The sequence below is a fragment of the Artibeus jamaicensis genome, unplaced genomic scaffold (assembly GCF_021234435.1).
Source record: "Artibeus jamaicensis isolate MK-2021 breed Jamaican fruit bat unplaced genomic scaffold, CSHL_Jam_final scaffold_3272, whole genome shotgun sequence".
Classification (NCBI taxonomy): Eukaryota; Metazoa; Chordata; class Mammalia; order Chiroptera; family Phyllostomidae; genus Artibeus; species Artibeus jamaicensis.
The window spans coordinates 123035-137622 of NW_026522039.1; the positions used below are offsets into that span (position 1 = coordinate 123035).

The 14588-nt window shown below is 49.2% G+C and overlaps 1 protein-coding gene across 4 annotated transcripts in view; it reads left to right on the forward strand.

Moving 5' to 3' along the window:
• Nucleotides 1–14038, forward strand: part of SNAP47 (synaptosome associated protein 47) — a 67279-nt gene extending 53241 nt beyond the window's left edge. The window contains exons 5-6 of one of the 4 annotated variants that reach the window (XR_008390062.1): nucleotides 11074–11270; nucleotides 11899–14038. Coding sequence is in view for 2 of the 4 variants with exons in the window: in XM_037148556.2 (XP_037004451.2) it covers nucleotides 11074–11220 (147 nt within the window). In the remaining 2 variants the exon portion in view is untranslated. Of the gene's footprint in view, nucleotides 1–11073 lie in introns of all 4 variants that reach the window. The other 3 variants (XR_008390063.1, XM_037148557.2, XM_037148556.2) reach the window with 3 other exon arrangements.
• The last annotated feature ends 550 nt before the right edge of the window (nucleotides 14039–14588 follow it).

Consider the following 14588-nt stretch of genomic DNA (forward strand, 5'->3'; position numbering starts at 1 on the left):
TTACAATAAACATAGAGGTGCATATTTTCTTTTTGAATCAGTGTTTGGGATTTCTTCAGATATGTCCCCAGAAGTGGTATCACTGGATCATAAGGCAGTTCCATTTTTCATTTTTTGAGATACCTCTTTTAATGCTTTCCACAGTGGCAGCATCAGTCTGTATTTTCACCAGTAGTGCACCAGGGTTCCCTTTTCTCCATAGTCTTGCCAGTACTTGTTTGTTGATTTGTTGGTGATAGACATTCTGACAGGTATGTGGTGATATCTCATTGAGATTTTAATTTGTATCTCCCTGATGATTAGTGACATTGAACATCTTTTCCTATGTTTTATTGGCTGTCTGTATGTTGCTTTTAGAGAAGTGTATTTTCAAGTTCTCTGCCCATTTTTTAATTGCATTATTTGTTATTTGGTGTTGAGTTTTGCAAGTTCTTTAAAAATTTTTTATATTACCCCCTATCAGATGTATCATGGGAGAATATGTCTCCCATTCAGTGGGTTTTTCATTAAACACTAGTAATAAACTATCAGAAAGTGGAACTAAGAAAACAGTCCTATTCACAATTGCTTCAAAAAGTATAAATTAACCGAAGATGTAAAAGACTTGTACTCTGAAAACTAAGACACTGAGGAAAGAAACTGAAGAAGATTGATGTAAGTGAAAGCATATAATGTGCTCATGGATAGAAAGAATTAACATTAAAATGTCCATACTACCCAAAGCAATCTATATATTCAATACAATCCCTATGAACATACCAATGGCATATTTCACAAAACTGGGATATTCCGAAAATGAATATGGAACCACAAAAGACCCCAAATAGCTTCAGCAATCTCAAGAAAGAAGAACAAAGTTAGAGGAATCACACTACCTGATATAATTTTATACTACAAAGCCATCGTAATCAAAACAATGTGGTACTAGCATAAAAACAGGCAAATAGATCAATAGAAAAGAACAAAGCCCAGAAATAAGCCCATACCTTTGTAGTCAATTAATATTTGACAAAGGAGGCAAAAACATACAATGTGATAAAGATGGTCTATTGAATAAATGGTGTTGGGAAAATCAGATGTGCAAGAAATGAAACTAGACCACCTTTTTTTAAAAAAAAAAAATTTATTTTTAGAGAGGGGTAAGGAGAGAGAAAGAGAAGGAGAGAAACATCAATGTGTGGTTGCCTCTTACACATTCCCTACTGGGGACTTGGCTCTCAACCCAGGCATGTGCCCTGACTGGGAATCAAACTGGTGACCCTTTGATTCGCAGGCTGGTACTCATTCCACTGAGCCACACCAGCCAGGGCAAACTAAACCACCTTTTTACACCATACACAAGAATAAACTCAAAATGGATTGAAGACAAATGTTAGACTTGAAACCATAAAAATCCTAGAAGAAAACATAGGCAGGAAAATGTCAGGCATGTCTTGTAGCAACAGTGTTTCTGATATATCACCCTGGGCAAGGGAAACAAAAGGAAAAATTACGAAGTGGGACTACATCAAACTAAAACATTTTTGCACAGCAAAGGAAACCATCAACAACGTCAGTCATTTCTTGTGGACCTAATCTAGGTAAGAGGATTATATTTAACCAGTGTTCTTCAGCCCCAAATGTCTGAGTGGTTAGCATGTTCACTGTCAGTGCACAGCCACTCAGTGATCAGCAGGGTGTCCTCATGTCAGCTGTGCAGCAGGACCGATGCATTAAGAAGACAGGTGGCTCGTTGGGGGACCCTGAGGGGCAGACAGGCTTACCGTCCTGCAAGGGATGTGGCACAGACAATGAGACCTTCCTGCCAGGCAGGTAGGTGGTCAGACTGTGTCCTGTAAGCAGTTTGGAGTCACTGAGAACTGGGTGAGGAGTAGCTTCAGACTGTTGCCCATTCTCCCAGGTTCTCTTCTTGTTTTGTGCATTTGGAACCTCTGCCTGTCTGTTCATTTCATTCTTTAATTGTGGGGGAGGTTTTTATGATGCTGTTTTTATTTATGGCTTTGATACCAGTCTAGTTACAACCAGTGAGCTGGTCCACTTATTTCAATATCTGTTACTTTAATTGTGAATAACAAATAAATGTTCCTGACATCACATCCTATGTCATTTCTAAATGTTAAACCATACTTGGTAATTGGGAAAAGGTGCCTAGTAAACTTCTGACATCCAGACACCATTGGCACTTCACTAGGATGACACATGCCCTTGAATGAACCCTGAGTTAGGAATTGGGATCCTGGCCCCGCCCCGTTGGCCCGTAGTTGGGGGTGGGATGCTCCTCCCATGACCTCAGTCACCGTGGCTGAAAGGCAAGGAAGGCCCTGACTTTAGTCCCCACTGTCCATGGCAAAAACTAAAATGTCACACCTTTTAATTATCCATTCATGATTTTTCTGTCTGCAGAGTTGGTTAACTAGGTCACTGGTTAACTGTGAGCACTGCTTTGACAGACAGCATACAGACAACAGCACCCCCTACCCCACCCTGCCTGCTGTGGTCTCTGAAGTCCCCAGAACAGCCGTCAGCTCTTGTCACATTGAATGTGGTGGTCACCTTGCTAGCGTGGGCCATGTTGTCTGAGGCCATGGTTGTTCAGAGTGGGAGGGCCTGCCCAGCTTGTGGCTGTATATCACCTGCAGCAGACAAGAGGCTGGGCAGATGTGCTGGACCTCCCTCAAATAGAAGCCATAGCTCAACCTGGGCTGCATGGTCCCAGGGCACTTGAGTCTTGGGGATGTGTCTGTCCTTCCACTGCCCCGGAATTGTGGATGGGGAGGGGCTGCCAGATAAGGAGCTTCAGGATTCCAGACCACGCCAGTGTCCCAGGGAGCCTTCTCCCAGTGCAGCTGCAGCTGTGGTGGGGCATGAAACACACTCTGGCATTTGGATCAGAGGATGACTTGTTCTCTCTGGAACACTTTTCTATGTTCTCAGTCAGCATTTCAGTGAACCTCGAGTCCTAAAAGTAGCTGTTTGATTATTCTGTTACTGAGTGCATGTCTGTGGAAGGTTATAGACATATTATTTGTATTGACTACAGCCTTGTTTTTTTATTGTGGTAAAATACATATATAATACAAATTTTGTCATTTTAACCTGTTTAAGAGTGCAATTCAGTGCCGTTAATTACATTCAAAATATACAACCATTATCACCATTGATGTTGCCAAAACTCTGTTTCCCCTTTCCACAGCCCCTGGTCGCCGCTAGTCACCTCTGTCTCTGAGTTTGCCCATCCCGGGCACCTCCTCTAAGGGGCATCCCATAGTTGTTCTGTGTGTCTGGCTTTTTTCACTTAGCATTGTTTTCAGGGCTGATCGATTTTGCAGAATGAATCAGAACTTCTTTCCTTTTTATGAGTATGTAATATTCCGTTGTATGGATACTACATTTTGTTCACCCATTTATCTGTTGATAGCTACCTGGCTGCTTCCGCCTCTGACCCTTGCGACTCTGCTGCTATGAGCATCCATGCACAGCATCTGTTGTGTGTCATCCATGAGTCCTGTCTTCCGCTCTTTGGGGCATATTCCTAGGAATGGAATTGCCTGTTCTCAGGATAATTCTATGTTTAGCTTTTTGATGAATTGCCAGACTGTTTAATCGTGGCTCCAGCATCTTATATTCCCACCATCAGTGCATGAGGATTTCAGTTTTTCCATATTGTTTCCAACAGAGTTTGAGATTTTCTTTTTGAAAAACTTAAAATTGTAATAGCCATCCTGGTGGATGTGAAGGGCTGTCATTGTGGTTTTGATCTGTGCACCCCTGATGACTGATGTTGTGAACCATCACTTCATGGATTTATGGGCCCTTTGTATGTCTTCTCTGGAGAAGTGTCTGTTCAAGTTCTTTTCTCATTTACTAATTGGTTATTTGTCTTTTTGTTTAAGTTGTAGGAGTTCCTTATATATTCCAGATATCAAACCCTCTTCAGATGTGTGATTTGCAAATACTTGTCCCATTCTGTATATTGTCTTTTAACTTTCTTGGTAATGCCCTTTGATGCAATTCTGATACCAAACCCAGCTGGTGAACTGCAGTTCAGTTCTGGCACTAATTAATTATCCATTGTTAGCACAGGCCCCACCATGGGCCTGCTCCCCAACAAGATTGTCCCTCCTTGAGACACCAGCTGCAGTGGGGTCCCTAGCAACCTGCACTTCTGACCAGTGGGCTACAGATCTGGGGGGTTCCCATGACCCCTCTCAGGTTCAGTAGTTCATAAGAACTATTCACACAGTGCAGGAACTCACTCCACGTAGGGTCACAAAGGGTGCATGCAGATAGGGAACAGCCAGATGCAGAGATGCGTGGGGTGAGGTCTGGGAAGCCTCCTTGGAGCTATGCTCCCCACTACCCCTCCTCTGGCAGCACTGGGCACCACCCTCCTGGCTCACCACCCGGGTCTTCCCTGAGGCGCGTGCAGAAGTCAGTTCACGCGTGTGGGGTTTTACCAGTGCGCTCCCTCAGTGCGCTGGTGTTCTCATCATGTGGTTTGTCACAGCCATTAATTTTCTTACACACCTTTGCATTCTAGAGTAAGTATCTGGATTTGATCTCTAGTATTTTAGTATGTCATATTTTATTTTCATTTGTCTCAAAAAAATTCACTAATTTCTCTCTGACATATTGGTTAAGAATATGTTAATTTCTACATATTTATGAATTTTCTAGTTTTCTAGATTTCTAGTTTTACCCCACAGTGGCCAGAGAACTTACTTTCTGTTACTTCAGTCTTTTTGCATTTGAGGCTTGTTTTGGGGCCCAGAACACCGGCAGCCCTGGCAACCCTCTGTGCGCACCTGGGAAGGATGTCTGTGCTCAGCTGATCGGGGGTCTGTTAGGTCCTGGTGATGTGTGGTGTCATTCAACTCCTCTGTTTCCATTGCTGATGTCATTTTACTAACTTCTTAAATGGCAGGTGTTTGTTGGTTTTCATTTCAGCCTGGGAAGTCGGTTTGTGTGGTTTGAGGAGTAGGACTGGACTGAACGTGGGCGCCAGTTCCACCTCACGTCCTCAGCAGCACATCTGCCCGTCCCTCCTGTAACATAGGGGCTTGGCCTCCGGTGGCCAGAGACTGCCTTTGTGCCATGTCAGCACTGTGGCCTTGCACAGGCTGCACCTTTCCCCAGTGTCCTGCCACACTTTGCAGGACAGGGCCCCTTTACAATGCTTGTGTAGGGATGAGGAGAGAGGGCCTGCGCCTTTTGGCACACTGTTTGTGAGCTCCAGACAAGTGTGTCATTGGGTCTTCAGTAGGTTGCAACCATGTCAGCCTGAAAAGCCTCAGACTTAATGCATTTTCCATGTGCTTTATACTCAGAATTGCCTGCTGAGTCCTTTACTTCCACGTGTAAGAGGGACCTTCAGGGAATTGAGTGTCTTCCTTTCTTCTTTTCACCTGGTTCTTGTTGTGGGAAACACTGTTTAAGGTCTGATAGCAGGTTGGCTCCCAGGACCCGTCCAGTCACAGGAGGTGCTCACCTTTGCTTTCCCCAGGTAGACCTTGAGTTGGAGAGAGAGGCCACTTGTGACTGAGGCGGCCTGGTCCCTGCTGTGCCGGTCACCCCTAGCTCCTGCATCAGGTTTGTGCTCAGCTCTGCTGCCCTGTGTGCTAAGAAGGGGGTGTGAGGAAGGTAGCACATGGGCCCCTAGAAGAGAACCCCATGCTGGTGCCTCAGGAATGCAGCAGGGGCGCCTGATGGGACATGGGGGTGGTCTGTGAGTGCTGGATAACAGATTGTAGACTAGAATGTTCTTTACAGCCTCCAGAGCTTCTGCAGTGCTGGAAGCCAGTTCTTCCCCCTTTGCCTTCTCTGTAGTGTATTAATGGTCCCAGCCAGTAGGACTATTGGAAGTTGGAAGTTGCAGACAGTTTGATTTATCCCAGCTCTGTTCTTAAATGGTTGCTAATTGCTCACTGTAAGAAAATTCAGTTTTGCAGTGAGTCAGCTTAATAACAAGATGAGGGCAGACAAGCTAGCTTATACTAAACTTACTTTAAGTGCTTAATACTAATACAGTAATACTCTGAATCCTGGAGATTTTCTCATGAGGTAGAACAAAACATTTTCTTTTTTCTGACTGTAAGTTGAGACAACTGGAATGTTACAGACATTTTGGACACACCAGGCCCATACGCCTGTGTCCCCTGTCCTTCCCTTGGTGCAGTGACAGCCGCTCAGGACTCCCAGGAGGGCTCAGCTCGCTGCAGAGCTTGGAGCAGCGGCTCAGGGGAGACACAAACATTTAAACATCTGTTTTGGTAAGTGGACCTGCTCTACTGGATGAGTCATTTTCCATAACTTACTTTCTGTTTTTATAAACAAGAGGGAGGTAGTTGGAAGACAAAAATGTCTCCATGTCCACGCTCGTGTTGCTGTCCTGAACTGTGTGGTGTTGGGGGATGGAGGTGCCCTGTTGTGCAATGCAGGTTGAGGTTCTTCCCCTTTAGGAGAGGACAGTCCCATGTGCTGTGTCCTGGGCACTTCAGGTACCTCTCACTTCCTGCCTGAGTGTGTGGCTGCCCCTCCCCAGCCCTGGAGGCTGGTGAGCATGGCTCCTTCAGGGGAACAGACCCTGCGGTGGGGGAGTGGGAGAACCCTTCCCCACCAGGCCTGGGCAGCTAGCAGGTGCTTTCCCATCTTGCCTGTGCTGAGTGCATTTCTGAGTGTGTATTTCTTTGGAATTTATAAAGTTATTTTCTTATAACACTTGCACTTTTAACCAGGTAATTCTACCCAGGTATGAATATGGCTGGAAAGAAGGCTTCTGGGTATATTAGTGTCACACAGACTCAGAGGAGAGTCCACTCTGAGCCTGGTCTTTGACTCAGAACCCCAGGAGGGCCCCTCTGACAGTCCGGCTGACATTTTAGAGGCTGGCAGTGTCCTATGTGGATGACTAGACAGCTTGTCATCCTGGGCCACAGAAGCAACAACTGTGTTTAAGGTTCGGCCAGTCTTCCTATTCACCATTCTTTCCATTGATATTATATGGAATGCATGCAGTGCCATTTAATTACTTCAGTCCCTGTCTTAAAGGAAAAAGACGTGGGACCTGAATTGTGAGGTACCAGTAATTTGGTGTTTTATTCAGGAATTGTCTTTGTGCAATTAGTAAAGGTCCCTTTTATGTTTTTGCAGAATTAATTTCAAGTACACTTTTTGCAGAGCAGCCAAGGGTCTCAACAGGCTGCACAGAATGAGGGCTACAGTTAAGGCCATCCTCTGGGAGACATTTCCAAATCAGAAAGTCCAGGAGAACCAGCCCTTGTTCGTACTGCGTCAGTAAAATGCTCAGCTTCTGCAAGTCAGCTCTTCTTGCTCACAAAACAAGCAGCACATGCCTACTGTGACTGTGCTGAGTGACCAGGGGTGCGACTGTTCTTGCTCTTGCCACTGTTTCGTTGTGGACGGGGGTAGAGGTGGTCCACTCCGTTCAGTGAAGCAGGTGGCTGGCCCAGAGACATTAGGGGCACATAGGGACTATCATGAAATTGGGAGTACTTGGTGGGCAGGCTGTCCTGTGGCAGCGTGGTCCTGTGCTATGTGGCACGTGTGGCTGCTGAGCACTTGACAACTGGCTGGTCCGAGTTGAGATGTGACAGATGTTGTATTCATACCCACTTGTTAGGATTTCATAGGAAAAAAGGGTATAAAATATTCCATTAATAATTGTTTATGTTAATTTCATATTGAAATGATAGTATTTGGAGTCGATTGGATTAAATATTACTAAAATTAATTACACTTACCACTTTTTAGTTTTTAAAGTGTATTAGGGAATTTACCATCATAAGTGTGGCTTTCCTCACTCTGGACCCCTCGCCACCGTCGCCCAGGGCTTGGTGAGCCAGCACAGCCCTGGCTTCTGGCCTCCCGTGGTGTGGGAATGTCCTCCCCTCTGGTGGTGGGCCTTTGGCCGTTTCTCTTTTAAGATTTTATTTATTTATTTTTAGAGAGAGGGGAAAGGAGGGAGAAAGAGGGAGAGAAACATCGGTGTGTGGTTGCCTCTCACATGGCCCCCACTGGGGACCTGGCCTGTAACCCAGGCATGTGCCCTGACTGGGAATCGAACCGACGACCCTTTGGTTCACAGCCCGTGCTCAGTCCACTGAGCTACACCAGCCAGAGCCTTTGGCCTTTTTTAAGGCATGTTTTCCATCTCTCTCAGGGTCGTAGTGGTATGACCTCTCAGTCATCGTACCTTGACACCTGGTATCTCTGTGATGACCATGTCAGGGCCACCCTGGGAGCTACACCCCAGGAGTGTAGGAAACAGGTGAGTCAGCCAGCAGCCTCAGCCAGGAGTGGACAGCAGAGTGGGTTTGAAGGTTAGCAGAGGCCCCCTACCTCAGCCTTATCTGACTAGGGTGGCTGGGGAGTGAGGATGTAGGACGTGTGTGTGTGTGTGTGTGTGTGTGTGTGTGTGTGTGTGTACCACAGTGTACTTTCCTGTGTAAGTGAAGGTCAGTGTGGAAGGAGCCAGGGGAAGGCACCCTGGGATTGTGACATTGTGTGTCCAGCCATGGCCCTGGTCTGGATTTGGATTTGGGGGGCTCTTCTCTGTGCTCCATGTCCTGACCTACGAGGAAAGAAACACTGGCTGCCTGCCAAGAGCCCATCTCCACCCTCCACTCGGCTGTTTACAGCCTGGGGCCTGGTGCTTCTGAAGGATAGTGCAGTCAGAAATGAACTGGGCCACACTTGGACATGACTAACAGTGACCTAGATGGTGTAGAGAGCGGCAGGGTCTATGCAGCCCCAGCACCCAGTGCAGGAGAGGGGCCTCAGGAGTGTCTGCTCAGGGGCGGGCATGTGGTACAGGCCTGTCTTCCAGGGGACATTTTGTGCATATTCCTGGTAGAGCACCTTGTTGCCACACTAAAGATGGGGTAGAGCACTTGATCTGAGAAGGCAGTGTGGCGGGACACGGCATGGTGGCGAGCGCTGTTTCTTTCATGTGTTGTTTGGGCTCCAACCCTGTGAGATCATACAAACAAGAGATGGAAAAGACCTCCTGCATTAGGTCATCCGTCTTGGCCCTCCAGAGCCGCTGACCCCACAGGGTACTTTCCAGAGCACCATCCAGTTTTTCAAGTGATTCGGCTGATGGAGTTTCCACCAGCTCCCAGACGTGCAGAGAGGTGGTGCCTGAGCCTGGGCTCTGGGGTCACGACTCACTCATGTCTCGTGACAAAGGTCTGGTGACAGTACTGTATTTGGAGAGAGGTGTGGGCTGGGTCCTGCCTCTGCCACCAGCCTGCATTTGGCTGCCTGGGGACAGCCTTCTCTGCCCATCCCCGTCCCTCCACAGGTGGGGTAGCATCCAGTGCCTCATGGAGCACTCACAGTTTCCCCAGCTCATTCACGCCTGTGACCTCACTGCAGCCTCCTCAGTCCTGGGGAGGGAGCTGACCGTGGGATCCCAAATGTCACCCTATGTTGACCCTGTTTCTTGGTAACTGGAGGAAGCAGCCTCCTGGGCACTTGGTGGCGGCCAGGTAGTCAGGCATTTCTCCTGATTCTCAGCACAGAGCTGCCACGTGACCTCATGGGTGCCGTCCCCAACACCATGTGGGCTGTCCACTCTGCTCTTCCAGGGGCAGCATTGTCCCGGACCACCGGGTGGGACTTGTGGCCAATACCACTGTGGGGCCTAACATGTTATCAATATATTGAACTTGGGGTCCTCTGGGGTCGTTGTCCAGGCTGCTAGCTGCAGACATCCATCCCTGTGTGACAAGGCAGGTTGACCCCTGGGACAGGCAAGGCTCCATGGTCCCTCATCCTGATTCATACTCTCTGTTCCTGCTTTTCAACCTAACCAGGGGTCTGAACATTTCCCTGAAAGAGGCATTAACATTTACAGTAAGTAGTTGGTCATTACAGTTTCATTCCTTTTGTTATCTAGAGGATATTAAGTTTTTCAGCGCAGGCTCAATAAAAATGTAGTTGAAGTACATTTCATAATGCAGTTTGTCTCAGTAGACTTGTCATAAAACAGCTGCACTTGCTGGTTTATGGGACACTCTGTGAGGGTGACATGATTCACGAGTTAGGGAGGGGCCACAGCCCAGCCTGATGCACTTCCCCACTCTGCTGCTGGAGCAGCCTCCACTCCTCGGCTGCCCACGGCCTCCCCTGTGGTATCAATGTGGTTTGTAGCATTTCTCTGCCCTCCATGTGTCCTCACCCATGTCCCGTCTCTGCCCCTCGGAGCCCCAGGCCCTGTGCTTCCTGGTCATTTCCTCATGTCTCAGTTTCTCAGGCTGGGGGCAGGAGTGAGGGCTGGGGGGGCCTGTGCTGTGTGATTTGGGTTATTTGTGCCATGTCCTGTTCTGCCTTTCATATTTGTATGTGAAGTAGTTTCAAACATACCACAGAGGGGTTTTGCTTTTCTTTTTAAATACCATTTTTTAAAAAAAGATTTTATTTATTTTTAGAGAGGGAGAAAGGGAGAGAAACATCAATGTGAAAGAGAAACATCAGTTGGTTGCCTCTCGTACACACCCCAACTGGGGACTGAACCCACTGCCCAGGCGTGTGTCCTGACCAGGAATCCAGCCGGCGACCTTTTGCTTTATGGAACAGTGCCCGACCAACTGAGCCACACCAGTGAGGGCTTAAATATTGCATTTTGAGATTCAGGGCACAGTTGGGCCCTTGGGTGCAGGCAGGTAATGAACACAATGATTGGGAAGTAGCTGGAACTTGGGTCCCAGTTGTGGGCCCGCTGCTGTAGTGGGAATTCCTCAGGGATGTGGTGAGGGTGTCCGTGACACAGCCCACCGTGGGTTCTGATAGCAGCGCCCCAGGGACTCACGGTCAGACTGCTGCCCATGGCCTGGATCAAGGCCAGAGGCAAAGCCGTCATCTCATAACAGCTCTCAGTTATCTGCAGAGCCCAGACCCAAACCAAGCTCTGGCTCTGGGCTCCACCATGGGGGTATATCATCCCCCCTGACTCAGAAAATTCTTTAAGTATTGTGAAAATGATGGAAATAAACATTGCCTGTCTTTGAGAGGACATAAAGTCAGCCCCTCCTGTCTTTGTGCTCCTTCCAGATCCTGGGGAGGCTGAAGGGTCTTGCCTTGGAGGCCAAGGCAGAGCTGGAGAGACAGGATGAGGCCTTGGATGGCATCGCCACTGCTGTGGACCAGACGACCCTGACGGTTGACAAGCACACCCGACGAGTGAGAAAACTGACCTAGAAGGGCAAAAGTGCGGAAGTGAGAGCTTTTGATGAGAATCACTTCTCTCGGTATGTCATCCTCAGCCTCTGCATGCTGCCTTCAGATGCAGACCCCAGGAGGACCCAGGGCGGCTGTGCAGACCAGGGGAGGCCATGCAGGTTCCCCTGCAGGGCACTAAGGTACAGCTTCAGGAAGGGAGTTCTGTCTGCGGACACAGCACACAGCGCGTTCCGCCCAGGCCCTTTCAACCTGCTGGGGAGTTGGAAGCACCCACACATTCAAACTGACCTGAGCCCCAGTGGGTCCTGCACAGCCAGGCGGCTCTGCAGTCAGGGTGGGCTGCACCCAGCACTCAGGGACCACTTTGCATGGCCACGCCCGAGGTCCCCAGCATCTCCAGCAGCTGCACTGTCATCCTATCTCTGCTATTGTTGGGCGTAAAAGGAAGGTTTAAGTCTTAGTGAATGAAGTCTGCTCCCTCCTAACACTGCACGTCTAAGTGCTGCAGGTATCCCCTACATCCCAAGTCCCTCCTCCACCACCGTGCAGCCTGTGCCTGCCCCCTCTGTGATGGCTCAGCAACCCCCTCACTTGTCCATCTCTCTGGTAGACAGGCCAGTTTGTAACTGAAGCTAAGAGAGTAGCATACCTTTCGATCATCACACCTAAAATATTATTTTGTTGTCTAATTTTCAGCCAAATGTGAAAACAGTACATACTGCACCTGTTTAAAAAAAATGTTGATTTTTGCTTTCACTGCCACATTTCTATCCAGAAACAAAAGAAAAGTGCTGCTATGAGAATGTTTTTTGAAGATACTCATTGATGCTGCTTTTTGCTCAGTTTGGAGTCTGTGAGAGGCCCCTCGGAGAGAAGAGGGGAACATGGAGACTTGGGCATCTCCCAGGCCGCTTTGAAACAGCCTGGGGGTGGACACAGAGAGCCTCCTCGGACCTTAGGGAGTGTCTGCAGCTGCTGGGAGGCACCCACAGGCCCTGCAGTGCCCACTAGGTTCACACAGGAATCCAGAAAAGACACATGTGTACGCATGTGTATATGTAGAAAATGCACTCAAGTTGGGCTCACCCAGACACCCAGAGCACACGTACCTACACACAGACCCAGTCCCTCAGCTCGAATCCCTGGGAGTGTAGTACTCTTCACATGTTTCTACGGGGTAGGCCAGCAGGAGCCACAGGCTAGGTTCTCCACATGTAGCCCTGGAGAGCCCTGAGGAGGGAGAGGAAAACAAATCTGCCCACCCAGAGAGTGCTGCTCAGGAGTGCCCCAGCCTGCCCAGGCTGTGCGGCACCCACATGTCCTGAAAAGGAGCACCACCCAGCACCCACAGCTTGCATGGGACACACCCCTGGAAGCAGGGCTTCACCCTTTCTGGTCTGTGAGCTCTAGGCTTCACTCCTTCCCTGTCAGTCACCTGGGGAGCTGTAAACCCCAGCCCCTCAGGGCATGAAGGCATGTGTGGGACCCAGATACTTTCCCCTTAGAGAATTATTCCTCTCCCTTTTCTCTCGTACCTGTAATTAAATCAGTAGAGACTGTGGTCTGTCTTTGGAAACTGAGAATAAGTAACCCTCCAGATTCAGAGGCTGTTTCACCTTAGCCTTCTGTCTGCTGCATTCTGAGTCTGGATGGGCTCAGGGTGCCCACACACTGTGCAGTGCTGGGTTTCTGTCACCCTAATGAAGCCTCGCACAGTGTATGACAACAGCCACATACGCCCCACAGGTTAGGAGGTTGGGAATCCAAGGTCAATGTTACAGGGCTGGCCTTCCTCCCGAGGCTTCTGCCAAACTGAATTGATGATTGGAGCCCAAAGCACAGAAATGTACCTGTTTTCCTACACACCAAGAACTCACTCCTACAGCCCTTCTCTACATCTGGGCACTTACCACACCCTCCCACTGCACACCCCAGTGCATCACTCCACCCTGCCCAGCTCCCCCACCCCACGTGCACCGACTTCTAGGCCCCCCCTTTCACCTAGGGGCACAAATTGCAGTTCCTTGACTGGCACACCCAAGGTGATATGACCTCACCTTGCGGTGCTCCCACTGCCAAGTCTCTGCCTTCCTGTCTCCCTGCCCCTCACCCAGCTCACTGCCTTCATTTTGGGCCATGGGGAAGGATGTGAGAGGAGTGGACCTTACGATGCTCCTGCTGGACTAGAGGAAGGGGTTTAGCAGGAAAGTTGGGATCTCTTGCATCCCAATGGACATGCCCTGGCGGCTCTCTGCGGGTGGGTCACACCTGCAGACCAGCAGCAGACCCTCTGGAGCCTGGTGGAGGCTACAGTGAGCTGTTGGCAGGAGCACACGGTGTCTTCGGTCCTGCTTCCCTCTGCTGCATCGGAGCTCGTGCTCGACACTGATGTTGGCGGCGCTCTCCACGCCCATATTCCCGCCCCAGAACCTATCTGCCTTATCCCGTCAGTAATGGGGGTGGCTGGTGTCAGTTTGTTGTTGCCCTGCATGTGTCTGCAGTTCTTAAGACAGTGCTCTGGGTTATTCATCATGTGGAGGCGAACACAGTGCAAGTCCTGCCTCTAACGCAGTCGTGAGACCCATACTGAGCCGAACCAAACCGAAACAGCTCCAGTGTTTCATCAGAAAGGGCTGACTCTTGTTCGCTTAGGGCAGGGGTCAGCAGGCCTCCTCTGAGAGTACAGGTGGTAACCCCTTCATCTTCTGAACTGTGTGGGGTCTGTCACAACACCTCGGATCTGCCGCCTGCAGGAGGGCAGCCTGAACTCGGGAGCAGGGGGTGTGCTGCGCTCCAATAAAACTGCCTGTGAAACTAGAATTTCATGTGTCACAAATGTTATTCTTGTTTTGATTTTCTTCTTTCAACCAGTGAAAATTCAAATGGGCTCTCAGTGTCCAGGCGGCTCTACTGTGCTGTGGTTGCCATTTGCTTACCTGCCTAGGCTTGTGACCTCCCCAGGCTGCAGCTGCACTTGTTCAGCACTGTCTGTCCCGGAGTGTGACTCACTGCCCTTGGCCCCAAACTGGAATGGCCTGAGCCCTCCACATGACTCCGCTGCCAGTGCCAAAGCCAGCCCAGGGTCGCAGCCAAGGGCCTCTTTCCCTGGCTGTACTCCTCTGTCTGGGGCCCTTTAACAGTGGGGCTGGGAAGAGGGGTGTGGTGGGAGCAGAGGACAGCCAGACAGCCCGACAACCCATGCCAATTTTCACAGTGATTTTCTCTGGATGCCCCAAGTCAGCACAAAGAAATTTTAGGAGAGAGGAAAAAATAAAAATCCATCAGCCCTTGAGACATTTTCAAACACCACGAAACAGCCAACTTTATGCAGTCTGTCAGGGTGGGGCTTTGGTTTGGTTTGGGGTCAAATGAAGTGCCTGTCTAGA